Below are 25,625 nucleotides of genomic sequence, written 5' to 3' on the forward strand. Positions count from 1 at the left end.
CGGCCTTCAGAGATAGGAAGGATCAAACAGACTATTGGGAATTTTGTTTTTGTTTTTTAAGGGGGCAAACTGAGGCTCAGAAAGGGAAATGCACCTGTACAAATTACATAACGGATTACTAGCTGGAGCTAGACTCAAATCAGGGATTTCCATGTCTTAGAATAGAATTCTTTTCTATATTTGTAAAACGAGACACTCGGCCCTTGTCTGCAGATCTTGAGTGATACTGTGGGCAGATCCTTTTAATCTAATCCACCTTTATTAATCCTTCCTACCAAGACTACCTCCTGCCATTCTTCCTCCAAGGAGGAATCTAGAGCCAGATCCTCCACTCAAAAGCTTCAGAGGCAGGGTGGGGCAGTGGGAAGGGAGCAGGACTCACTGGCCATGTCTGACCTCAGGGAATTCACGTAATCTCCTTTCATTCTTCATCAGAAACTCTTGAGGGGTTAAGAGGAAAGGGATTTGTAGAAAGATGAAGCAATTACATGTTGTCCAGTTGTTAAATAAATCTGTAGTCCACGAATGGGATGGAATCTTACTTTGTCTTCAAAAGTAAGGTTGGGAAGAAATTCTCTCTCACCTGGGAAGACTTAAACTGAAGCAGTGAGGGAGGAACATACAAAATGGATATAGCAAAGAAACCCGCCTGCAGAGTAATTATTAATGGGAGGTGGTCCTGAAGAGAAGCACCTCATGCTTTTATTTGCAGAGGTGGGGGAGGTATGGGTGCCAAACAGTGCACAGCCTATAGACATGGGTAGTGGTAATGAACTGTCTCTATTTCTTATTCTTTGGCACCAAAGAATGGATATTTTTGGAAAAGATGCTGATGTCAAAGGAAAAAATATCTAGATAACTAAAGAGAAATACAGTTCTAAACCGGACTCTAAGCATAGAAACCTCCTTCAGCTTATTTTTATTTATTTTTTGGTAACATGGCTAATATGGAAATAAGTTTTGCATGATTTAACATGTATAATACTGCTTGTCTTTTCAATGGGTGGGGGAGGAGCTGGAGGGAAGAATTTGGAATTTAAAAGTTAAAATCCACCTTCAAATTCTATACCTTAGGGAACTCTGGAAAGGTCAACTATTATTCAGGTACATTGCTTTAGAGATGAAACAGAGAAAGCCAACATCCATCTCAGTAGAAAATCTGGTATTCACCTTTATTTATTTTCAAACAACTGTACAAAAAGAGAAGGAACCTCCCCTGAATGTTCTTTGATTTTATCAAAACCACAGTGCAGATGAGTGTGTGTTTGTAGTCAAGGCCAAGTGTATACTTGCTCATGAAAGGAAGGAGCTAGCACTGCCTAGGTTTGAGTTGGGCACTGTGGTGGGCAGCCACCTGGGCTCTGAGACCCAGGTGGGCCGGGGGAAGCCCCTTTGGTCCCGCCCAGTTTTAGCACCAGCTTCACAGGGACTGCTCAAGCCCTGGCCATGCTCACCTTTAGCACCCCAGACCATCCTTCCCTCTTAAAGCCCTGTCTGCTCTGTCTCTTCTAACTCCATCCCCCCTCCTGGGCTCAGTGGATAGGGCCAGCCCCATAAGCCCTTGCTGTCCCAGCCTTCTCAGGGGTCCTCAGTCCAAAATGAGGCAGTCCGTAGGTGAGAGCCCCAGGCTGGGGAGAGATGGCCTTGCTTCTAGTGGGGACTCCATCATGTATGATCAACAGGTGCCTTTGGCCGAGTCACAGTTTTCCTTTTAGACCCCTCGAGGGACCTCATCTCTGTAATCTTCAAGAAGATCGTGTAAGATTGCTCTCCTAATTCCAAGTTGGAGGAGAAGTTTGGAACAGAACAAGGTGGTCTCACGTCAGGGACCATCTTCACCCGAAAGCAGCTTGGGGCCAGAGAAAAAGGAGGAACTCGGCAGCCAGGTCCTAAAGTCACGGAGAGCAGACTCCCCACCCCCTGGCATCGCCACCCAAGGCCGGAGCTCGCTCCAGCTGCCTGCTCTGGCGTGGGACAGTGGGGCTCCTGGGCCTCGCTCCAGCCGGGAAGCCTTCCCCGGATCCCGGGGACTGGTTCTGGTCAGAATCAAGACGCTGTCTCAGGCCTCAACACGTCATGCATCGCCGCCGAATGGTCTGCAAGGGAGGATTTGGATCCACCTGAGAGAAAAGCAAGAGTCAGGGGTGAACTGGAGTTCCTGCTGCAGAACGAGACAGGCTTCTGGACCTGGGCAAGGGGAGTCTGTTATGCTCAGATTTTATTTATGTATTTCTTCCTTCAATAGGTAGAAGAAAGTGGGAGAGGAAAGAGATTTTTAAAAAAATAGTTGGAGCAACTAGGTGGTGCAGTAGATAGAGCACCTGAAATCGGGAGGATAGGAGTTCAAATCTGGCCTCAGACACTTAACACTTCCTAGCTGTGCGCCCTGGGCCAAGTCACTTAACCCCAATTACCTCAGCAAAAAAAAAAAAAAAAAAAAAAAAAAAGTTTAAAAAATTGGATTTCCTCCTAAAGGAGGGCAAGGGACCCCCCCTTGTGAAAAATGTTTGTGGCAGTCCTTTTTGTGGTGGCAAGGAACTGGAAACTGAGTGGATGCCCATCAGTTGGGGAATGGCTGAGTAAGTTATGGAATATTATTGTTCTGTAAGAAACGATTAGGAGGATGATTTCAGAGAAGCCTGGAGAGGCTTATGAACTGATGCTGAGTGAAATGAGCAGAACCAGGAGATCAGTTGTTTAGTGATGAAGAGAGAGAACCACAGGAACCGAGTGTAGATCACAACCTAGCATTCTCACTCTCTGTTGTTATTTGCTTGCACTGTTTTCTTTCTTTTTCTTCCTTCTTGATCTGATTTTTAACTGTATAAGTATGTATACATATATTGGATCTAACATGTATTTCAACATATGTAACATGTATCGGACTACCTGCCAGCTGGGGAGGGGGTGGGGGGAAGGAGAGGACAATTTGGAACAAAAGGTTATGCAAGGGTCAATGTTGGAAAAATTACCCATGCATATGCTTTGTAAATAAAAAAAAAATTGGATCTCTTCCATGGACCACAGGCTTATTTAACAACTGAACAAAATGCAATTCCTTCATCTTTCTACAAATCCCTTCCCTCTCAACAACCCTTCAGGAGTTTCTGATGAGGAATGAAAGGAGGTTATGTGAATTTCCTTCTACATGAGAGAAGAGATCCAGAATGTTCTGGGAAGCAGGAAGGGAGGGGCCATCATCTTCCTGCTCCCCACCATTTAGGGCCCTCAGGGAATGGACCCCAGGGAAGAGAGTTCACTGACCTCAGAGTACAGGGGAGGCGGACGGTAGCGGAATTCCTGGATGTAGGCAAAGAAGGGGCCCTCGAGGGCCTGGCTGCTGCCAGCCTCCTGGGGTGGAGGCGAGAGGCCTGGGCTGGTCTCCTCAGACACCACTTCAGAGTACTCTGGGGGAGCTGAAACATCACGGGGAAGCAGTGAGAAAGGGGGGAAGTAGTCTCAGCCCCAGAGGTAACCTCTGTCCTCCCTCACCCCGCCTCACTGTACTACTTCCGCTCACTGAGAGGAAGCCTCCCTGTACTACTCTCATTTTAACGGGAAGAAAAATGTGGAGGACAGAAGTGAGGTCCTGAGACCTCAGTGCTGAGACCAGGATCGAGGCTGTCTGACTCCAAAACCCGCAGCGGAGCGGGCAGTTGCCTCAGAAAGAGCCCCAGTCTGAGAAGTTGGGGGAGTAGGAGGGGTCCAAGGCCTAAGACCTAGCTCAGCAAGTCCTGGGTTCTTTCTAGACCTCAGATCCCCCATATTCCAGGGCACTGGCCTGGATGACACTGACGGTCCCTCCCCTAGTGCAGACTCCAAAGCTTACCTTCAGGCTGTTCAGGGATGGCCATATGCAGCCAGTCCAGATTGACACTATACTGGCTACCCACGCTGGATGTCCGGCTGCCAAATGGATGCAGGGGGATGGTTCCAATGACAAGGGGCAGCTCCAGGAGCAATTTGGATGTGCCTGGGATGTCCACACACACCTGGGAAGGAGGCAAGGAACAGGGTTGTTGGGACAAGAAAGAACAAGGGCAGGGGAGGCACATGTCCTGCCAGCACACTATGCCAGAGTTTGGACTCAATTGGGCACCCACTGTCTTGGAGGTAAATCTTCTTCCCCCTCCTCTGACGCTAGGCACTAAACAGAGCTGAAGATAGGCATCCTGAGGGGAGGCTGCTTTGTTTTTGCAGCTCTAAGATGTTCTACAACACTTGGTATGTGGGGAACTCCATCCTCCCAGTGGGAGAAACTTGTGGGTGAGGGAACTCCCTTCACCAGTGCAATCAGCACCAGCTCTGTGCTTTTTGGTTTCAAGAGTTTCCTGGGGCACTGAGAGATGCCATGAATTGCCCAAAGTCCTGTATGTGTCAGAACCAAGACTTGCACTCAGATCTTTTCTGTTTGGAGGCTGCCAGTCTAGCCACCAGACCTCACTGCTTGACATGCAATTACACGATCATGTAGTACATACAACTATTTCTGTAGCCCGATAACCCGGTTCTTTCACAACAACTTCCAGAGATAGTCAGGGCAGATTTTATTATCTTTATTTTTCACATGAGGGAGTTGAGACTCACAAGGAAAGGGCCTCACCCATGGGCTGGGATGAAAACCTGGGTCTCCTGATGCTGTTCTAGGCTCCTTCTCCAATACTGTGCCGATCATTTTTTGCTCTTTCTGGGTCTCTCTAGTCTGTCTCTCATTTTCTTCCAGAATCTGACTCACAGACAGAACCTCAGATCATGTGTTAGTCATGGGTTCTAGCATTAGCTCTGCTCCTTGACTACTGGCCTCAGTTTCCTCATCTGTCAAATGGGATGAGCTCCTGCCCATTCTCTCTATCTACTGGGAGGAGCTGATAGTAACCTTTCAGGCCTATCAATGTCAGTCTTCTCTTCATATTACCATGGAGTCCTTCCCCTTTCTTCCTTCAAGCTCCACTTCTTCCCTGAAGTCCTCCTGGACCAGGAGGAAGCGATTCCTTCCTTTCTTAACTTTCTCCTAGTCCTCTGACACAAGGAAGGACCCGTGAAGATTACAGATTGAGAGCGGGAAGAAGTTGTCTTGTCAGCCCTTCTCATTTAACAGAAGGTTCCAAGGTGCGGGAATCAGGGGACTTGGCCAACCAAAGTCATACTGGGGGAGTCCCGACTCCAAAGCCCGTGCTTTTCTCACCATGACAGCCAGAGGCCTACATGTAGCAGCAGATGCAAGCGCATCTTCCCCACTATCCCAGAGGGAGCACCTTCCCCGCATGCATAATGAGAGAAAGCTGCAGCCATTCCAGATTGCCTAGATTTGGAGCCTTAGAACAGAGGGTGTTTCTAGGCATCCACAGGCTACTCTCTCCCTGGACAGTATTCCTTCCAAAGAGCATTGAAATCAGAGGCCTTGAGCTAAAATCCTGGTTCTGAGGCTTATTACCCATCTTAGGCTCTGGAGATCTCTTTCAGCCCTAAATCAACCCTCCTCCGTACTTTGACTAGGCTCAGCTCAAAGGCACTCAGGCTGGCCTTCCATTCTAGGGCCGCTAAGTGGTACAGAGTATGTAACTCCCAGTCTGGAGTCAGGAAAACAGCTTCCTGGGTTCAAATCAGGCTCAGACACTTACTAGCTGTGTGACTCTGGACAAGACATTTCATCCTGTTTGCCTCAATGTCCTCATCTGTAAAATGAGCTGGGGAAGGAAACAAATGGCAAACTACTCTAGTATCTTTGCCAAGAAAACCCAAAATGAGATCACGAAGAGTTGTACATGACTGAATAGCACCACCAAATTGACAGTTAGTTTTTCCTGACCGCAAGGCTCAATCTGCCCTTCTCACGTTCACCCACTACTAGTTCTGCCCTCTGGGGTTAGGAAAGCAAAGCTTTTATATGGCAGCTCAGCAAGTCCAGAGACAGGATAACAGTCTCACAGGCCCCTCCTCCCTCAGCCTACTGTTCTCTGGCTTAAACACTCTTAGTTATTTTAACTGATCTCATAGTAAACTCAAGCATGGGGGTCCGACCTTCACTTTTTTCTCTGTATCCTTGGCTCCGCTTGTCAGTGCTTACTAAATATTATGGAAATGGAACAAACCACACATGGCATGATCTCTATTCACCAGAGACTTTAAGAGCTGGAAGAGTTCTTAATTCAACTGTCACATTTTCCAGACAGGGAAACTGAGGCTCAGAGAAGGCACTTAATTACCTCAGGGTCAGATGGCCTCATTTCTGATACTCCCAAAACCCTTCCCCCTAGTCCCCACCATAAAACTGAGGGTCTTACCTTGAGAGTGTAATCCACACGCAGGACTCGGCACTGCAGAATGGAAGGTCCCACGGGAGGAATCTTCAGTGCCCTCCCTTGCCAAAGCTCCCGTTTCCCTGCAGCAACGGGCTCCCCCACAATGCTCGCCACCACTGATCTCTTCTCCTTCCGGGCCCCTCGAGCAACAAAGGTCTGGGTCTGGATAATGGCAGCCTTGGGCACAACGGGCCGACTAGTGCCATTGTCTATCTCAGCAAAGATGGGGATGACCTCACCTGGGAAAGAGGATGGATGATCCATGAGGAGGAGGAGGAAGGGAGAAGGAAGCTAACCCTTGATGTTAGGCTAAGAATGGTAGAATTCTACGGCTGGAAGGGGCCTTCCAAAACATGATCCAATTCCACATCAGATCTAGCTGTGAGACCCTGTCAGTCACTGAAAACTTTTGTTAAAATGAGGGAGTTTGACTCTCTGTGGTCCCTTTCAACTTTATAAATAGATGACCCCATATTTTAGAGGGGAAATCTCTGTGGTCCAGGGAGAAGGGGAATTTGTCAAATCAGAGTGAGACATGGGGTACGCTGTACTCTACCCTACCCCTCTCCTTGAGGGCCCCTTTCCTTTGGGGGCCACACATACACAAGAAGTTCCTCCCTACCCACACACTATAGTCTCTCCTCTAGGAGTACTGTCCGCTCAGCTGTCTCTGGTCCCCTTGGCAGATGATTAAGATAAAAGATAACGACAGCCCAGCCTCCCTTTGGCCCTCTCCAGGATGCAGGTGAGCACACAGTGCCCCATTTACCTGGGGTATAGCCTTTCCTATCAATCTTGGCTGTAATGGAAACTGGGCCTCGATTGCAGTACCAGGCCCTGGCGATCTTCTCTTTCACACCTGCTTGAGGCGCCTGTGAAAGAACAGAACCCAAAAAGCAAAAATAAACAAGAGGCTATTCACACTAAGACTACACCTGGTTGGATATCAGAAGGGCCAGGATGGGTACCACTCCCTGTACCTATTGGGGTTCACAGCCTCACTGTGCCTTTTCTCACTCCATGGAACTCTGATTCATTCAGACCAGAATTTGGGAAGTTCCAGCCACTGTGTGGGGCATCGGGGCCACAGATAAAAAAGGAACCATTTCTATTTGCAATGTGCTCAGACTCAATAGGGAAGAAACAATGACAACAGAAGCTCTTCTAAGAAAAAGTCTGCTTCATTTGTGTCTGCAGCCCCAGGTCTGTCTGCAGATGCTTAAGAAATGTACCTTATCAATCAAGGAGCCAAGAACTGAGCCTTGGGAATTCCCAGCGCAGAAATTCCCTTTACCAAAGCACAGTGGCACGGCTAGCCACAGAAAACTGCCTGGGGCATCGATGGGTGATGTGACTTGTCCAGAGTCAGGCAGGCACTGCGGGTCAGGGGTGAATTTTCCTGGCTTTGAGGCTGCCTCTCCAGCTATGCTCCATAAACCCGCTGCAAATGTTTTTTTCAAAGTCCTGCTCTGTGACTCATTGGCTCTGGGGACCACAAGCAAGTTCCCTCCCCTCTCCACACCTGTTTTAATAAAGGGATGGGACAAGATTCCCTCCCAGATCAGACAGTTTATGATTTATTACTTCATTTTATCCCATAAGGTAAAGATAAGATCACCCTTTTGACAGATGAGGAAATTGAGGCAGATTTGGAGATTTTGCTGAAGGTTGTTCAGCGAGTTCCTGCTGTGTGCTCCCAATACGATCCCCACTCCTGTAAAGACCTTCCCATAATGGAGCCTATTGGCTTAGTGTGTGTCTCAGGGGATTCGGAATGGCGCCGGGAAAGGGGGGGGGGCTCCGGAGAGCCGGAGTCAGCCTCAGTGATGTAGCTTGTGCCCCGACATACCAGCAGAGCAGGAGTGTTGATGTCGATGGGCTCGATCACAGTGAACTCCTTTCTGGCCCGTTTGGCCGTACCCCAGGGTCTATGGAGCTTAGCTTTCACGCAGTAACGAACACTCCCATGCTTCCCTTCAAATGAGGTCACCAAAGTCCTATCGGTGGAGAGGAGAGGTAGGTGAGACTCTGGGGGTGGAAGGCCCTGGGAAAGAGCTTCAGGAAACTCCCCTACTCTATCCACACTTGGCTTCTTTAGAAGGGCTGAGCATGAATGTACATGTGGGCTCTTGGGAGGAGACTGGATGAGAGGAAGGGAAAAAGCGGGGAAGAAGACACAGGGGAAAGGGGGTGGCGAGGGGACAGACAGACAGAAGGAGACAGCCGGAGGGGGGCTCGCAGAGGCGAGGGAAACAGGCACAGATGGGAGGACACTAGGTGGTACCACCCACAGAGGTCCGGGGTATTTTTAGCATCCCCAGTAACAGGTTGGGGAGTCAGTCCCCGGTCCCACCAAGTGCTGCCCAGCTCAGACACTTACGTGGGCAACTGGAAGCTGAAGGGGAACTCGTGCCTTCCCGGTTGTAAGGTAGTTGTGTCCCCAGAGTCTGAAAGGCGGAAGAGATTGAGGGGGGTTGTGGTGAGGTTGGTGATGGGGGCGGGGCCGGAGAATAGACGCGCAGGCTAAGGGAACTTATTAGGGCCAGTTGCCCCCAGACAACAATAAAACCGGCCGGGGAGCGGTCCGCTCAGACTGCCGGGATCGTCTTCATGCCCAGTCCAGGGGAGGGGAGTGCAGAGGCCACTGAGGAGCTAGGGAGACTGGCGGGGATCCCGGCCGCTGCTCCCGTGCACCCCACCCCCATCCCCGGGGTTCCGGACGCCAGGGCTGCTGGGGGCGGGGGTGCCGTACCTGGGGCCAGCAGCATATCGTGGTGGTTCACCAGTTCCACCTGCTCGCTGTAGCTCTGCGTGTAGGCGGTGCTGGAGCCGGCGCTGCGGGACTCGGTCCAGTGCACCCGGGCGCAGCCGAGGGCTCGGAGGTGCAGGGCTCTCACCCGCGCCGGGGCCGCCAGCTCCAGCAGCACCGTCCCGGACACGGCCTGGCCGCCACAGAATGCGGGCTCGGGCTCGGGTCCGTCTAGCAAGACGGCGAAGCGCTTCACCTTGTCGAAGATCATCGCGGATACCGGAGATGGGCAAGAGTGGGGCGGAGGCCAGAGCACGTAAGCTTCCGCTACCACAGGCCGCCTCACCGGAGGCTCTACTTCCCGAGAGCGCCTGCAGCTTCCTTTATACCGCGAGAGGGCGGGCCGAGAAGAGGCCTCCGACCAATCGCGACTCCGCGCCGCGAGCCCTTGAGAAGGCGCGGCCAATGGCGCGACGATGTGGGCGTGGCTAACGGCGGAGCGCAGCGGCGAAGAAAAACAAACACGTGGAAGAGCTTCCCCTTCCCCCGCCCAGATTTGGGGGTCCGGGTTCCTGGGAGCGGATCCGAGGCCGCCCGTCCCGACGATCCCGGTGCTTCTCCCCATGCCGTGGCACCCGGCCTTCTGCGACCTTCCTGCCACTCCCCCTCACCTATGCGCCAACAACCTGAGGCCTCGAGGGCCCCGCCTGCCCCTCCTAGGCTCAGGGAACGGTCTCGGCAAAGTCCGGCCCGCTGACCTTCACCCTGCCCCCCCGGGCCGGAATTGCATCTCCCTCACTCCGGAGCCTGGAGTTCTCGCCCCCCGCTTACAACCATCCCGCTTTCAAGCGGGCCGAGCCCCTGCACCAGCGCCTCCCAACCGTCCTCTGGGGAGGGTCTGTCCCCATTTTCCCGAGAGAACGCGAAACCTCCGGAGGCTGGGGAAGAGTGTGACTCGCTGCGGCTCACAGGCTACAAGAAAGCGGCGGGGGGAGAATCTCAGCGCAGGCCTTGCTGACCACTCTGTCCCCGACCACAGTGCCCTCAGCTGGGGAAACTGAGGGCGGGAGGATGAAGGGACCGCTCCGAGCTCACACAGTGGGGGCATGGGACAGCAGAGACGGGAAACCCGAGGTCGTGGCACTGGACTCCTGGGGCTTTTCAAGTTTATTTACTGAGCTGGGAGTCCTGGCCCTGAGCCAGGTTCGCTGCGGTTCTGCCCTCCCTTCCCCCCAACCCTCGGGGTTGAACTTCATTATAAGTTAACCGACTAATTGGCCGCCGTGGCAAGGGCACAGGCCTCGGGGCCAATGGCAGTGGGTGGCGAGCTCCTTTCCCAACTGCGGGTATCAGCTGCCCCATCTTTGCCATGGGGTCGAACTGTGGGGTCTCCTTCCTCCCAGCTCTGCTTTCGAAGGGCCCGCCGGCCCTGACACAGTGTGCTAAGGGCCTACCAAGTTCTGCCTTCCATGTTCTAAGCGCCTCCTTCTCAGCTCCGACCCCCTGTGTTCTAAGGGCCCTTCCAGCTCTGACTTCAATACCGATAGGAAACCAAGTTTTCCCAAGCCTGCGCTGAGCTTCTTAGTGATGAAACTGTGGGTCAGAGTTGGGAATTTCCCCACAGTCTAGAGCAGGGAGGAGAATGGAGGAGGAGACACTCCTTAACCCCCTCCTTCCCACCCCTACCCCCCGTGGAGAAGCTGGTCTAACAAGGTGACTTCAAGGCAGACTTGGCCCATCCTCCAGAACTAATCAGCCCCTCCCCTTACGTTTCAGGCCACCAGCCCTTCCATCCCTCTTCCCATCCCTCTGGGCCCAAGAGCTCCCAAAAACTTTGTAATCCAAATGCAAAGGTTTCAATTTTCTGGAAATGGGAGTTTTCCCGGGCCCAGGGACAAGGTAGAGATTGCTTATCCAAATCTTTCTTCATGCCCTACCTTCCTAATTTAACGGAGATCGATTGGGATTTCTCCTGTTCCCTAAATAGTTAGAGGAACTTCTTTAGTACAGTGGAAAGGGGACAGTTTGGAATTGTGGACCCTGGGTTCAAATCTTAGCTCTTATTACTGTGACACCAGGCAAGTCACTTTCCTTTTCCACACCTTGGTTTTCCTCATCTGTAAAATGACAGATCTGGGTTAGATGACCTTTCTAAGGTTCTATATCAGTGGGGCTGGTCACTGCTCACACCTTTGCCCCACTTCCTTAGCATCCCCCCAGCCTGCAGGGGAAAAATTGCTGTGACTCCCTCAATTACAGAGTCCCTGAGCGGGGGTGTCTGAGGACTAAGTGAAAAAGACTCCTCTCTGTAAGACTTCCAGGGAAGGGGAATCCACCAGTGTATTAGAAAGAACTTGGGCAAGTCACTCGGGCCTCAGTTTCTATATCTGTAAAACCAAGGATCTTTCCAGCTCTAGAACAGGGATCCATGATCCTCATCTAGTTACATGGGTTTTATTTTAATGACTGGTATCATCCTAAATGATTCCTGAGGTCAAGACTGCCATTCTCCATCTCAAGAACTGGTTTTGTTTTCTGTATTCATGATCCCAGGCTTATCCTGAAATAGGGAACTTGAGAGTGGAGAGGGAGTTCAGTAGTTATCTGGTGCAACTGAAGAAATCCCCACAGAAAAAGACTGGACAAAGCTTCTGCCCAGTTTTGCTTGAAACCCTCCAAGGAAAGGGAACCCACCATCTCTCAAAGCTACCCATTCCACTTTGTTGTTCAGGCATTTCAGTCATGTCTGATTCTTTGTGACCCCATTTGGGATTTTCTTGGCAAAGACTGGAGTGGTTTGCCATTTTCTTCTCTAGCTCACAGGGAAACAGGGCAAACAGGGCAAAGTGACTGGCCCAGGATCATAGTAGCTGTGTCAAAGGCCGGATTTGAACTCAAGAAAATGAGACTTGGACTCCAAGCCTGACTAACCACTGCACCACCTTTGCCCCATTCTATTTAAGGCAGACTCTAATTGTTATGAAATTTTTACTGACATCAAGTCAAAATGTGTCTTTCTGTAACTTCCATCTAGTCTTGTCCTCTGGGACAGAGGAGAACAAAACTAATTTTTTTATCTTAACATGGAGAAGGGGGGGGACCGCTTCTGTTCCCTCTCCCACAAGCCTTCCTTCCCTCCCTCCCCCCAACATCTGGTAGTCTTCAAGAAGAGAAGGGGGAGAATACTGCGCCATTGCATTGTTAGGCACACAGATGGAGCCGGAATCCTCCAGGGGGGGAGGTACTGGGTGGAGGTCAAGAGGTCAGGAAGGCTCCTCTCTCCAGGAGAGCTTGACTACTGGCCCAGGCCCAGGTGTGGGGGCCTCAGCTGTGAAATCAGCCCAGGCCCGGGCAGCACTGGAGAGGCAGACTTCCACCCACCCATCTCGCTGGGCAGGAGCAGAATGTTCCCATCTTTCTAGAAAACTGGCACATTGTTGTTTAAAGCTGGGACCCAGGATGGAACTCTTAAGGCAGGGGTCCACCCCACCCACCCAGTGTGTGTGTGTGTGTGTGTGTGTGTGTGTGTGTGTGTGTGTGTGTGTGTGTAAGAGAGAGAGAGCATTTGTGCCCAGAAGGAATGACTTTATGTACTGGTGAGAGTGAATCTGAGATGATGTGTGTGTAAGGGAGGGAGGGAGGGAAAGAATGTGAAAGAGTGAGTGTGACCTTCTCTCCTTTGCAGAGAGTGACGACGCTGTTGTCCCAGCGGGCTTTTTTTCGGGCTCTCATACCTGGAATAGTTTCCTTCTTCGTCTCTGCCTCCTGGCTTCCTTCAAATTCCAGCTAAAAGGCTCCCACCTTCTCCAGGAAACCCTTCCCAGTCGCCCTAAACCTGGTGCTTCCCCTCGGCTGGTTATTGTCAGTTTCTACTGCATGTAACTTGACCACACGTAGAACTTTTGTGTGCTCTCCATCACTCAGTAAACTCCTTTTTGTCTTTTGCCTTTTTGTATCCCCAGCACTTAGCACTGTGCCTGGCACATAGGAGGTGCTTAATAAGTGTTTATTGACTGATCTGACCGTGTAGATTATTATTCTGTGGGTGTTTATTTTAATTCTTTGTTACAATGGCTGAATGGTAGGAAGTATATCCAAGAAAATGCAAACATAAATTGGGAGGGGGGAGGGAGAGAGAGAGAGAGAGACAGAGACAGAGACAGACATAGAGAGATAGAGAGACAGAGTCAGAGAGAAAGACAAAGACAGAGAGACACACACAGACAGACACAGAGAGAGACAGACAGAGACAGAGAGAGAGAGAGAGACAGAAACAGAGACAGATAGACAGAGACAAAGAGCCAGAGCCAGAGAGAGAGAAAGAGACATCCCCCCCACACACACAGAGAGAGAGAGAGAGAGAGAGAGACAGAGAGAGAGAAAGAAAGAGAGAGAGAGAGAGAGAGAGAGAGAGAGATTAAAGAATAAGCATGAGAGAAAGAGAACCTGAAAGAATGGGTTGGGGTCGTGAGAAGTTCTACTCTGGGTTCAAATCTCAGCTGTCCCACTTACTTGCTATATGGCTTCAGTTCCATCAGCATGTTTCACTTTGAGTAAGTGGCTTCATTTCCTTATTGTGGTAGAGCCGATATAGCAGCAGGGGAAGGGGTTCTGGGCTGGATATCGGGGGATTTTGATTTCCTAGAACTTTGTCACTCCTTACCTATGTGACTCTGGGTCTCAGTTTCCTCATTCATGAAATGAGAGGGCTGGATTAGATAGTCTCTGAGATTCTTTCCAGTTTTCAACCTAGGATCCCTATGATTCTTAAAAAAAAAAAAAAAAAAAGGATGTGGAGGGGTTGGAGTCAGGAAGACAAGAGCAAATCTAGGCTCAGATACTTACTAGATATGTGGCCTGGGCAAGTAATTTAACTGATTATTTCTTTCTCTGTAGAATGGGGATAATAATAATGCCCAACTCTCAGTATTGTTGTGAGGGAAAAGGAAGGAAGGAAGGAAGGAAGGAAGGAAGGAAGGAAGGAAGCAAGGAAGGAAGGAAAGAAGGAAGGAAGGATCAAATGAGATTAGAATTGTAAAGTGTCTGACACAGGAGATAGTATATAAATGTTATTTATAATCATGACAATGATGATGATGATGATTCATTTCTAAAGAGCTTTAAAGTTCACAAAGCTCATGCTGTTACTTGAGCCCCATAACAATCCAGACAAGCACTTAGGACAGTTATTGTTATCTTCCTTCCTTCCCTAGTCTCACCTCAGGCCACAGCTCATGAGTCACAGAAGTGGGATTGTGACTCCCAAAGGAATAAATGGTCTTTCCACCACAGCCTTTCTTTTAAGAGTAGTTCTTCAAGACTGAGAGACAGATTGAGGAGCAGCAGTCGCTAGAGGGGTTTTGATGCAAGGCTTGGTAGGAAGGGTATGGGCTCTCCCATCTAGGATGCACTCATTCCCTGACTCCCCTTCATCCATGCCCTCAGCTTGCAGAAGTCCTGGCTCCAGTTCTGGGATTCTGGTGATTCACTTGCCCTCTCTTCCTCCCTCTCCTTTCCCTCTTCCGCTCTTCTTCTTTCTCCCCCTCTCTTCTAGAATGGGAAACCCTTAGCTTGAGAGTCCCTACATTGCCTGGGCCTGCCTCTGTCCTCAGGAAGCTGGGTTTGGAGGAGGGTGTGGGGAAAAGGAAGGCTCAGTCAGATCTCTTGCCCCAGAGCCAGAGCCAGCTGCCTGCTGTGGGGGTGGCAGAGGGCCATGTCCCCTCTTGACGGCTGGGGGCAGGGCTAGATGGAGCAGAGGATGGGGTGAGGGTGAGATCAGACTGTACTCTCAGGGAACATGTGTGAAGAATCGTCAAGAGATAAACATGCCCCGGGTCCAAGAGAGGCGGGGACCCCCCCATGACCTCCCTCCCAAGAATTCGAGGAATAGCCAAGACCTTTTCCCAAAAGCGTCAGAAAGCTCATAGCACAACCAACTATGGCCAGCCTGGAGAAGGGGCAGGGAACTTGAACCCAGTCCTTTTCCTGCAGAGGGCTCTTCTCATTCTACCAGACTTGTCTTTCTGTAGTGGAAGAAATGCTGAGTTCAAATTCTACCCTAGCTCCCTTCTCTTCACCCACATGTATGAGCTAAGAAAAAGCACACGTCCTTCCTCTGGACCTCGGCATCTTGATCTGTAAAATGAGGAGTGGAGAACCAGAGGCTTCTTTCAGCTCTGAATCAAATGATTTGTTTGTGTGTGTGCCAGGTCTGAGGGTTAGGGTTGGCAACAGGGAGGGGCAAAAAAGGAAGGAGGCCCACTGAGGGCATTTCCTGGGGCTCTGGACTGGAGGGGGTGAGTCCCCTTTCATTAAGGCAACCAGTATACTGATCCTGCTCCTGAGTCCTCATCCTGCCCACAGGGCCAGGTGGCTACCCACCCACCTGAGCCCGGGCCTGGCGTCCAGAGGTACGGAAAAATACAGCCAGCCATGATCCCTTCCCAACCCCACCCTTCCTCACACTGTGGACACCCAGTCACAAGTTCAAGCTGGATCCTGCCCAGGACACAGAGGTCAGACTTGGACCTCTTTGGAACTCGCCACCTGCCCCCACCCACTCCACTAGGACACCTGGAATAGAGTGACTGTGCACTTGTAGCGACATCTAGTGGGGGAACCAGGAAGGTGCCACAGAACTCCATGGCATGGAATTTAGTTACTCCAAAATAAACTACACAATGAAAACGGTAGCACTTGGTCCTGGGGAAAGGTCGGTGTTTTGTGAAAGAAATGATGCCCTCTTTGGAGCTCACAGTCAAGACCCTGACAAGTTTAGATTCCACAGCACTACATTCTCTAGGTAAAGCCCTAGGGAAGAGAAAAGCTCTGAGGGAGGGGGTAGGGACAGAAATCAGAGTACTCTTTCTGGAGGAGGTGGAAATGGCATTTAGCTCTAATTGATTTTATTTTTTCTTTTTTTATTATTATAGCTTTTAATTTACAAGATATATGCACGGGTAATTGTTCAGCATTGACAATTGCAAAACCTTTTATTCCAACTTTTCCCCTCCTTCCCCCCACCTCTTCCCCCAGATGGCAGGTTGATCAATACATGTTAAATATGCATTTAATTTTAATTTAAAGCAAAAGTTCTACACTATTATCTCTCTCATTTTCTCCTCCCTCCCTCTTTCCTTCCCTCCTTCCATCTCTCTCCTCTCTCTGTGTGTGTTTTTCTCTCTCTCCGCCTCTATTCTCCTCTCCTCTTATCTTCTTCACTTCTGTCTGTTTGCCTGTTTCTGTCTCTGTCTCTCCTCCCCTGGGATGGACCCCTCTCAAATAGATGATGGACCTATTTTTGTTTCAAGGACCTCTGTGGGCACCTTAGGATCGTTTTTCTGGATAATCTTTGTAAATGAATTAAAAATATGTAGAATTACAAATGAAACCAATTTTTTTCTTAAATACAGTTATCAATTGATTTTTACAAACCAAATCTTAAAAGATGGTAAGGAGAAGAGATGAATTGCAGAGTATCTGAAATAGAAGGATCCTTAGGACACAAAGAGCTAGAAGGACCTTAGAACATAGAATGTCAGAGCTGGGAGGGTCCTTAGGATACAGAATGTTCATGGAACCTTGGAACTCTTCAATGTGAATATGCACAAGTGGTGACTCTGGGCCTTTATCCCGCTATTTTTTCTCCCTAAACAATCTATGCATTTGACTCTCACATCTCCACCTCTATCCTTGACCTTTATTTTGCTCTCTACATCTCCAGGTGCCTACAGATCATTTCTAATTGGATGTCCTATCAACATCACAAATTCAAAATGTCCAAGAGTCATCCTTCTCCTCCCTTACTCCTGGACAGCTTGGTGATACAGAGGATTCTAGATATCAGCCTAGAATTGGAGTCATCTTTCTGAATTCAAATCTAGCTTCAGACGTTTACTAGTTGTGTGAACCTGGACAAGTCCCTTCTTTTGCCTCAGTTCCTCATCTGTAAAATGAGGTAAAGAAGGAAATGATAAATTACTCCAGTATTTTTACTAAGAAAGTCCCGAATTGGATTATGAAGAGCCTGGCATGACTGAAATGACTCTGAACTCCACTATTCCAAAGTCACAGAAGCTAGAGAGCTGTAGTGGGATCTGGCTGATTTTCTTCTCTAATGTGTTCAATATCTCCAACTTTCTCCACTTAGTGACTTCCAGGTAGATCATTTCCTTTTTTGGACAAGGATGATTCTTAGGAAATATCCTTTCCACGGAACTCCAAACCTGTCTTTCTTCCACTCAGTACTTCTAACTCTGTGTGGGTCTAAGCAGAACAAGTCAAATCCTTTCTGCATATAATAGCCCTTCAAATATTTGAGATGGAGCTCATGCTCTCCCTATTCATCTCTTCTTTAGCCTAAACTCCTCCTATTCCTTCAGCTGCATCTCCCTCCTAAGGTTATTGTGAAGTTTCGATGAGATAGTATTTGTAAAATGCTTAGCACGGTGCCTGACACATAGTAGATGCTTAAAAGACGCTTGTTCCCTCCCTCCTTTTCCTTCTTTCCCCTTTGGCCAATCCTCAAGTTTGCACTAAAAAAGGTTTCCCTTTTTTATTCGGTTTGGCAATCAATGTCCTTCCTAAAAAGTCATATCCAGAATTACCCAGAATACTCTATGGCAATACCTTTCCCTTAGTCTTCTGTGTTTGAAACCCCTTGGGGTCCTCTTGAACTCTGCTCTCTTAAGAGATCTATTCCTTTACCAGAACATTCCCCACCCCCTTTCCTCTTGACTGATCACTCCCTTCCTCCCCCAATTTAGATGATGGTAATTAGCCTCCAAACAAGTCTTCCTGCCTCCAATCTGTCCCTTCCCTGCTTATCTCCCTTATGCAGCAGTTCTGGACTAGTCACTCCTTCCCACGAAAATATCCCCATGGGTTCTCTGATGTCCACAAGCCCAAGTTCAGCCTCCTCTGTCTGACCAGCCTCCGTGTTCCCTGGTTTTTCTCATGTTCCTGCCCTGTGTCATCATCACACTGGTCCACCCTCTGCCCCCCAAACACACCACATGCCTCCTTGCCTCTTTCCTTACCTTTGTTCAAAAAGTCCTCTCTCTTCCTCTTTGTCTTTTGGATCCGTTAAAGCCCCACTCCAACACCCCCTCCTCCAGAAGTCCTTCCATTACCCTTAGTTGTTGGTAATGACTTTCTTTGGAACTTCACAAAACACTGTTTTCACCTTTTACTCAGATGTCACATGATATTCCGTATTTATGTCTTAGCCCTCTACTGCACTGTAATCTCTACGAGGCCGGGGACCCCGGTCTGAGTTAAATTGTTTATCCTTCCCAGCATCCATCCCAGTCTTCCAAGTATGGGGGCGGGTGTATGGAACAGAATCTGTGATTTCATTGGCATAGGGAACTTTCAATGAAGAAACTCTATCAATGTAAATCGATACTAGTTTGGTTACTTCAAGTCTGAGAGCTTAGGGAGTGAGAGGTTAAGTAACTTGCTCAAGGTCATAATAGCTAAAAAGTATCTGTGGTTGGGCTTGAATCTTTGGGATCTGGGAGGATGGTTACTCTGTTGCCTCTCCCCTTTACATAGTAGGTGCTTGGTGAAGGTCTGCTGAATAAACAAGCAGACTTGCATCCTTGTTGCAAGAAGGGGAGATAAGTAGCATCCCCGAGGCTTTGGAGTGGGCCTGCCAGGACTCTACCCCGCATACTTCATCCCTGGCCCGTGACTTGACATGTTTGTTTGCTAGCTCCCGCTAGGGCTGATATGTGGAGAACATCTCAGAACAAGCTACCCAGAGCTTCCTTGGCAAAGTTCTCTTGGGGTGAAGGGGTGTGTGGAGAAGGAGGGGGAAGGAAGCACATCTCAACCCCACCTCTGAATACACCTGGGGACCTCCCTCTGTTCCCCCAGACCCCGGCGACCACATCTGGTTTTTTCTGTATCTGTGATTTGAAAAGTACCTTAGCAATCTGTCCCCCCTCTTCCTCAAACGAGGGGAAGCAGATGGCTCAAGGTCACACTGTAAAGGGTAGAAACAGGATTTGAACTTAGTTTAGTATTCTTCCCTTGTGAAACTTCCTCTAAAAAGTCTTTGGGAGAATAAAAAACATCAGAGTTGGTCCAGGTGGGGATGACCAGGCTTTGAAGACCCTGGGTTACACAGCTGGGGAATTCTTGGGCCCCCTCCATTTTTGAATCCACCCTTTTGCCTCTCCTGCAGGCAGTTTCCAAGCTGGCACAAACTCCGGGATAAATATTTACCCATGGGCCAAAGGGCTCCATCTTCACACCTGGAAACCTCAGGTCTTTTCAATTTGCTTTCCTATGTGTAAACAGCTTTTTTAGGGCTATAACTGCAGTCTTTCCATTAAGGGAGGACCAAGCTGGGAGGATACAGAAAGGAAGGAAAGGCCTTCAGAAGAGGTGGGGCCAGAGGGAGAGGAGATTCAGAATTAGGGGTCAGAGAAGGTCCAGGATCACAGATGGAGGATTAGAAGATACCTTAAGGACCAGCTAGTCTAACTCCTTCATTTCACAGAAAAGGAAAGTGAAGCCTGGATAAGTTAAGGGATTTGTTCAAGAGCACACAAATAGTATGCAGCAGAGCCAGAATTTGAGCCCAGATCTTCAGCCTCCAGATCTAGTATTCATGCCATCTTGCATCTTACTGTGATCATTAGACGTGTGAGTTCCTTAAGAGCAGGTCTGGTGAGTCTTTCAGACCAGCTTGGTCTCAGTGGGGGAAGTGCAGGAGCCCAGCCACCAACTACAGTGGCGTGAGATGAAGATGAATCTGGCATACTTGTGAACTCCGATGAGTAAAGGTGTAAACACAAGCATTGTACTAATTAGTTCTACTTAGTACCTTGTTTCAGGTTCTGGCCTAAAACATCTTCTTGTAAGATCAGATCAATAATCTATCAACTCTAATGAGTTAGCAGTTTGGAAGGATTCCAACATCTCCGCCTTTCTTTTGTTTTAGAACATAGGGTGGTCATGACCTCCCTGATTTCTCAAGGAGGTGATCACGCCTTCCCTGACACCTCAGGAAGGGAGATGAAAACACCAAAGGAAAAAAGAAATCAAATCAGATTAGTGGGTTTCTGAAGGGGTACACATAAATCCATCAATATGGGCCAGAACTTTGTAACAGATATACATGGTATACATAAATCCATCAATATTGTACTAATTAGTTCTACTTAGTACCTTGTTTCAGGTTCTGGCCCAAAACATCTTCTTGTAAGATCAGATCAATAATCTATCAACTCTAATGACTTAGCAGTTTGTAAGGATTCCAACAAGCAGGGACTGTCTCTTTTTTGTTCCCCCAGTACTTATCATAGTGCTAGGCACATAGTAGGGACTTAACAAATACTGACTGACTGATTGAGGCAGTTGGTACTCTGGGCCTCAGTCTCTCCATCTATAGTAAAGCAATGAAGTTCTGAATTTGAGATGAGAAAACCTAGGTTTAAATCGGCCAGTTTAGTTATGAGACTTTGGAAAAGTCATTTTAATGTTTCTAGTCCTCAGAGTCTCATCTGCTAGATAAGTAGTTTAGACAACATGAATAGCAAGGTCCTCTTTAGCTCTTAATGCCTATAAACTCTGCCCAGCCTCAAACTAGGTAGCTCCCCAGATGACAAAACAAGTGTGCAATGCTGAGCAGGTCAATTTCCATATCTGAGCCTCAGTTTCCCTAACTGTAAAAACATCAAATGTAGAAGTTCTCTAAGTTCTCACTCTTAATATCTTACAGGGACAGCAGAAGATAAGAGGCAGGAGCAAGTCCTCTTCCTCCATTTCACAAGTAAGAGCAAATATTAATCTTCAGGCATTGCTTATCTAGGCAGTGGCAGGACCCAAATATGAATTTCAGCCTTTTGGGCACAGAACTACTACCCTACCCCCCAAAAAAAAAACCTCCCCTCTTCTTAATGGGAACAGACATACTAATTCCATCTAAGGCGGGCTAGCCAGCTCAGGGCTCCAAAAACAACCTACCATTCACCACCTCAGTACTAGGTCAAACCTCCAGGTTCCTGGCTGGGATTAGTCTTTCATTTCCCAAATTAGGAATGGAGAGGCCCTCTTCCTGGAACATGGGATGTGGAGAAGAGAAATGGATCTTTCATGCTACTAAGGCCTCATAGTGACTGTCCTGAGCTTTCTCTTCTTTCCTCAATTTCCTGTTTCCTTCCTTCTCTGCAGATGAAGTACACTCTCTTCTACTTTATTTATTTTTTTTAAGTTTTATTGATGTTTAAAGTTTTTATATCAGAATCAATTTTGGATATATCTTCTCCTCTATCCTATCCCCTTTCCTCATAGTCAGTGAGCCTTCATTTGTAACAAAGAAAAATGCAAAACTAAATGATACGTGGTGAAATCAGGTGACCGTGTATGCAATACTCTTTATTGTCTCCCACCTTCCCTTGTACTTTACTGAGACCTCCATCCATAGTAATATTCTCTCCCTTTTTCCACACCTCAAAATCTTTCTGCATTGTTTCCTATTTCCTTTTCCTTTGCTCCAGTTTTGAAAGAGATGGCCCTTCTTGACAGGGCCAACCATCCTATCTTATACATCCTCCTCACCAGGAGTGCCTAATTAAAATAGAAAGGGGTCTTCCAATCCACACACAAAGAACCCTTAAGATTATAATCTTAGTTTTTAAATGTAGTGCTATCTTTTGCTGTAGTTTTATTTTATTATCTCTAAAGATTATATTCTTAGTTTTAAAATGTAGTGCTATCTTTTACTGTAATTTTATTTATCATGTTAATTTTTCCCTATTCTTTGTTTCATGGTTTTCAGAATTTCATTCATATCTGCCTCTTTGTGACCCCCATTTGAGGTATTCTTGGTAAAGACGATGGAGTGATTTGGTTTTTCTTTCTCTAGCTCCTCTTTTTTACAGATAAGAAAACTGCGGCAAACAGGGTGAACTGACTTGGCCAGGCTCACATAGTAAGTGTCTAAGGTCACATTTGAACTCAGATCTTCTTGACTCCAGACCTGATTCTCTATCTATTAACAGCACCTAAATATTTACCAATTACATTTTAATCTGATTCTGGCCACAGCTAGAAGGATTATGGGCATGAAGTGGGTGAGCTGTGTATTTACTTCTCTTTTATGCTACAAACTATCATGTTTATACTTATCTGTTTACATGTTGTACCCTCTCAACTAGATTGTAAGCTCCTCGAGGCCAAGGGCTGTTAGTTTTCTTTCATCTTTATTCCTCCAGTGTCTAGCCAGTATACAGTCAGCACTTAATAAATGCTTTTAGGATTGGATTGGGGGGGGAATCACTGCTTTAATAAAACAATCCCCAAGCCCCTTTCATCTTAACCTCTCCTCTCCTGGATCCTTCCAGGTTGCCTATTCATATGCCCAAATTTGCCTCTGATAACAACAGCAACAAACAACTTCAACATCCTCTAAGGCTATTATGCTCTTTCACCCCTTTTCTGGCTAAAGTCTCAGAAAGTCATTGCTGCTCATTGCCTCCATTTCCTCTCTTGATACTCACTTTTCAACCATTTTTGATCCAAGTTCCAACTCTGTCACTCTGTTGAAGGTGTACTCTCTGGTTAGCCCTGTTGAGGTTGACGGTGTTTTGTCAGCCTTCAGTCTTCTGGACCTCTCTCTTTCTGGACAATGTCCCCCATACTTTCTAAGAAAGCCCCCCTTCCCTCTGTTTTTCCCTAATTCTCCTCCTCCCTATCTTTCTCAGTCACTTCTGATCCACTTGAAATGTGATTGTCATAGAATCCCAGAGGGACTTCAAAGAGTATCTAGCCCAATTCTTTCATTTTTTCAGATGAGATGACAGGATTTGCCAGAAATAATAAGTAGATGAGACAGGCCTTGAATCTTGCTCTTGTGACTCAAGCAAGAACTCAGGTACCTAAATAAGCATCACCTGCTCCTTCTGTGTGGGGTCACTACTGTCCCATGAGCCCCAGATCTCTGACTTCCTCTCTTCTTTTTACACCCTCCCTCAGTGAGCTTATCCACTCTGGGGTCATTGATTCTCTAATGATAATTGGGAATCAAGACTGATTCCCAAATCTACGTATATTCTCTAATGATAATAGAATCATGACTGACTCCCAAATCTATATAAATAACAGTAGATAGCAGTGACCTTACCAGTTCAGCCCCCAGTCCAGTTGTCAAAGTCATCATTGAGGGGAAACATAATTGTAGAGAGGGGGCCCTATTTGTCTCATCACCAACTGAGACAACTGCCTCCAATCATCAGATAAACACAGAAATCCTATTGACAGCATCCCACAAACCAGTCTCGCTTCCAACCCAGGCTGCACAGCTATTATCCAGGAAGCAACTCCTATGGAGAAGGGGCCAGCCACTCCTACCAACTAACTACCAATGGCCATATACAGGCAGGTAAGCCAGCTTGGCTGAAGCGGCAAGGCCCCCTGAGGGACAGAGACAGGAGGTAGCCTGTGCCAGACATGTCAACCTACCCTCCCCTTAGCTAACATCTCCCCGACACCCTGATGGAAGCAGCCGGGGACAAGAGCCTTGGGAAGAGCAGGGCTTCCAGCCCAGGGCCTTCCGCCTTTCTCCAAGAAGCAACACTCACGGAGACGCAGCCTCGCCCTACTTCTGCTGGGGTTGTGGCCACAGCTGTCAAAGACTCAGAAAGGAGAGTTCTCCTCACCAAAGTTATCGGCCTCTCCGATGGTTCAATGTCAGAAACCGTTACGATTTCATCAAAGGAAATGACATTACACTACTTTGCTATTACCACACTCCCAGGACCATAGGACTTTCCCATCAGACTTGCAGCCGAAAGCTTCCATATGTATTATCTCCTCCAATTGGCTCACTTGTGTTTATGTTCTCATGGCTTAGCAAAGTGCTTTGTGCATAGTAAACGCTTCATAAGTCTTTTATTCATCATTGCCAGAGCAACCTACGAATTGAGGGGCCTGAACTCACCCTACAGCAACAGCTTCCTCATTGGTCTACCTGCCCCCAGTTTCTTCCCTCTTCCATCCATCATCCACAGACATAGCTGTCAAATAATCTAGGGAGAAAGTCAGGCTCTGACATGTCACTTCTTGGCTTAGACATCTTTAATGGCTCCCTACTGCTACACATATGTGTGTGTGTGTACATACACACACATACATTATATGCACATGTATACCCATAGATATGTATATGAGAACTCCTCACTTTGGCCTTTAAAGCCCTTCTCAAACTGGCTGACGTTTACTTTCCCAGCCATTTCTCGCTACTTCCTTTCCTGCGCCCCGGCCAGCCATTCTAACAAAGGCTATTCTAAGTTCCCAGCAAACTGGTTGCTTCTTGTGTCCCTAACTCAGCGTTTCATATTCGGTCTGTTTGCCGTGGTCCGAATTCTCCAGGCCCGAATGCACACCCGGTGGGCACTGGGGAGATGCCGGCGAAGTTGAGCTGAAGAGGGAAGGTGGGCTGAGGCCCGTTTGTTAGGTCACGGATGGAATAACAAACTGGGGAAACCGAGGCCCGTTTTTCAGAGGAAGGGTGGTGTGAAATCAAGGCTAGTTTCACAAATCGGGGGCGCTGCCGAGGGAAGTTGGGCCCATTTTCCAGACCAAGACGACGCGGCCCCAGAAGGACCAGTTAGGGAGAGAGGCCTCCGAGCCGGCAGTGGGGCCGGGGGCGGGGCTTACCTCGGGGAAGCAGCTGGCTACGCCTCCGCAGGAAGCTCTGGAAGGCCGCGTAGTCGTTGTACACGGCGTTCACGCCCACGCTGCGGCTGTCCAGCCAGTGCACGGCCGCCGCTCCCCTGGCCGCCACGTCCAGGCCCTTCACTCGCAGGGGCCGGCTCAGCTCCAGCACCAGCAGGCCGGTCAGCAGCTCCCCGCCGTGATAGGCGCCGGGCCTGAGCTCCAGCCTGAAGCTGCGGATGCCGCCGGGGCCCATGGCGCGGAGCCGTCGGAGAGCTAGCGGAGCGCGGAGCAGCGCTTCAATGGCAGCCCGGGCTGGGGGAGCCGGGCGGCCTGGGCAGGGCGTCGTCCCGGGTGGCTGCTGCTCTGGGCAGCCTGCGCGCCTCTGGCCGGGGGCTGGTGGAGGGAGCAGCCCGTGCACGTCTCGGGGCCTGCGGTCCCAGGAGACGGAGGGATGGAGGACCGGCAGCCCAGTCTTCTCTGGGTCCTTTACTCAGCCCGACGGGGCCGTGGCGGGACCGCGGGGGACCAAGGGTGGGAGGTCGGAGCTCAGGCTCTGTCGGACGCTGGCAGCAGCCCGGCAAGAAGCTGAACTCTGCGGGGCCCCTACGTGGCCCAAGGCCACACCTTGTCTGCAAGCCCCGCCCCAGGCATCCTCCCTGCCCCTGCCCGGAAGGTTCCCACCCTCGCGGCTGGAAATTCCGTGCTCGCCGCGTGGGGAAACACCGACGGGGGAGGCTGGGCTCGTCCCTGCGTGCCCGGGACCCCAGGGTCCAGGATAAGGGCGGACCCGAGCTGAAAGGTGGCTCGTAGTTCTGGGCAAGGCGTGAAAATGGATCGTCAAAAGGGAGAGCGGACGCAGGGAAGACACATTCCCAGGGAGAAGGGATGTAACGGATTTTTACACG

The 25,625-nt window shown here is 48.9% G+C and overlaps 1 protein-coding gene across 2 annotated transcripts; it reads right to left on the minus strand.

Moving 5' to 3' along the window:
- Positions 1–1,147: 1,147 nt before the first annotated feature.
- On the minus strand, positions 1,148–25,322 carry ARRDC2 (arrestin domain containing 2). Of its 2 annotated transcripts, none has more exons than XM_051972374.1 (8): positions 24,721–25,322; positions 8,683–8,749; positions 8,152–8,299; positions 7,072–7,174; positions 6,285–6,541; positions 3,830–3,992; positions 3,265–3,416; positions 1,148–2,120 (listed from the first exon to the last, which is right to left on the minus strand). In XM_051972374.1, exons 1-8 carry the CDS (start codon positions 24,971–24,973, stop codon positions 2,067–2,069), a joined length of 1,197 nt encoding a protein of 398 aa, XP_051828334.1. In that variant the 5' UTR covers positions 24,974–25,322; the 3' UTR covers positions 1,148–2,066. The 2 variants fall into 2 exon arrangements, with proteins under 2 accessions (XP_051828334.1, XP_051828333.1); XM_051972373.1 differs by lacking the exon at positions 24,721–25,322 and adding an exon at positions 9,055–10,729.
- Positions 25,323–25,625: the final 303 nt, after the last annotated feature.

The sequence above is a fragment of the Antechinus flavipes genome, chromosome 1 (assembly GCF_016432865.1).
Source record: "Antechinus flavipes isolate AdamAnt ecotype Samford, QLD, Australia chromosome 1, AdamAnt_v2, whole genome shotgun sequence".
In the NCBI taxonomy this organism is placed as follows: domain Eukaryota; kingdom Metazoa; phylum Chordata; class Mammalia; order Dasyuromorphia; family Dasyuridae; genus Antechinus; species Antechinus flavipes.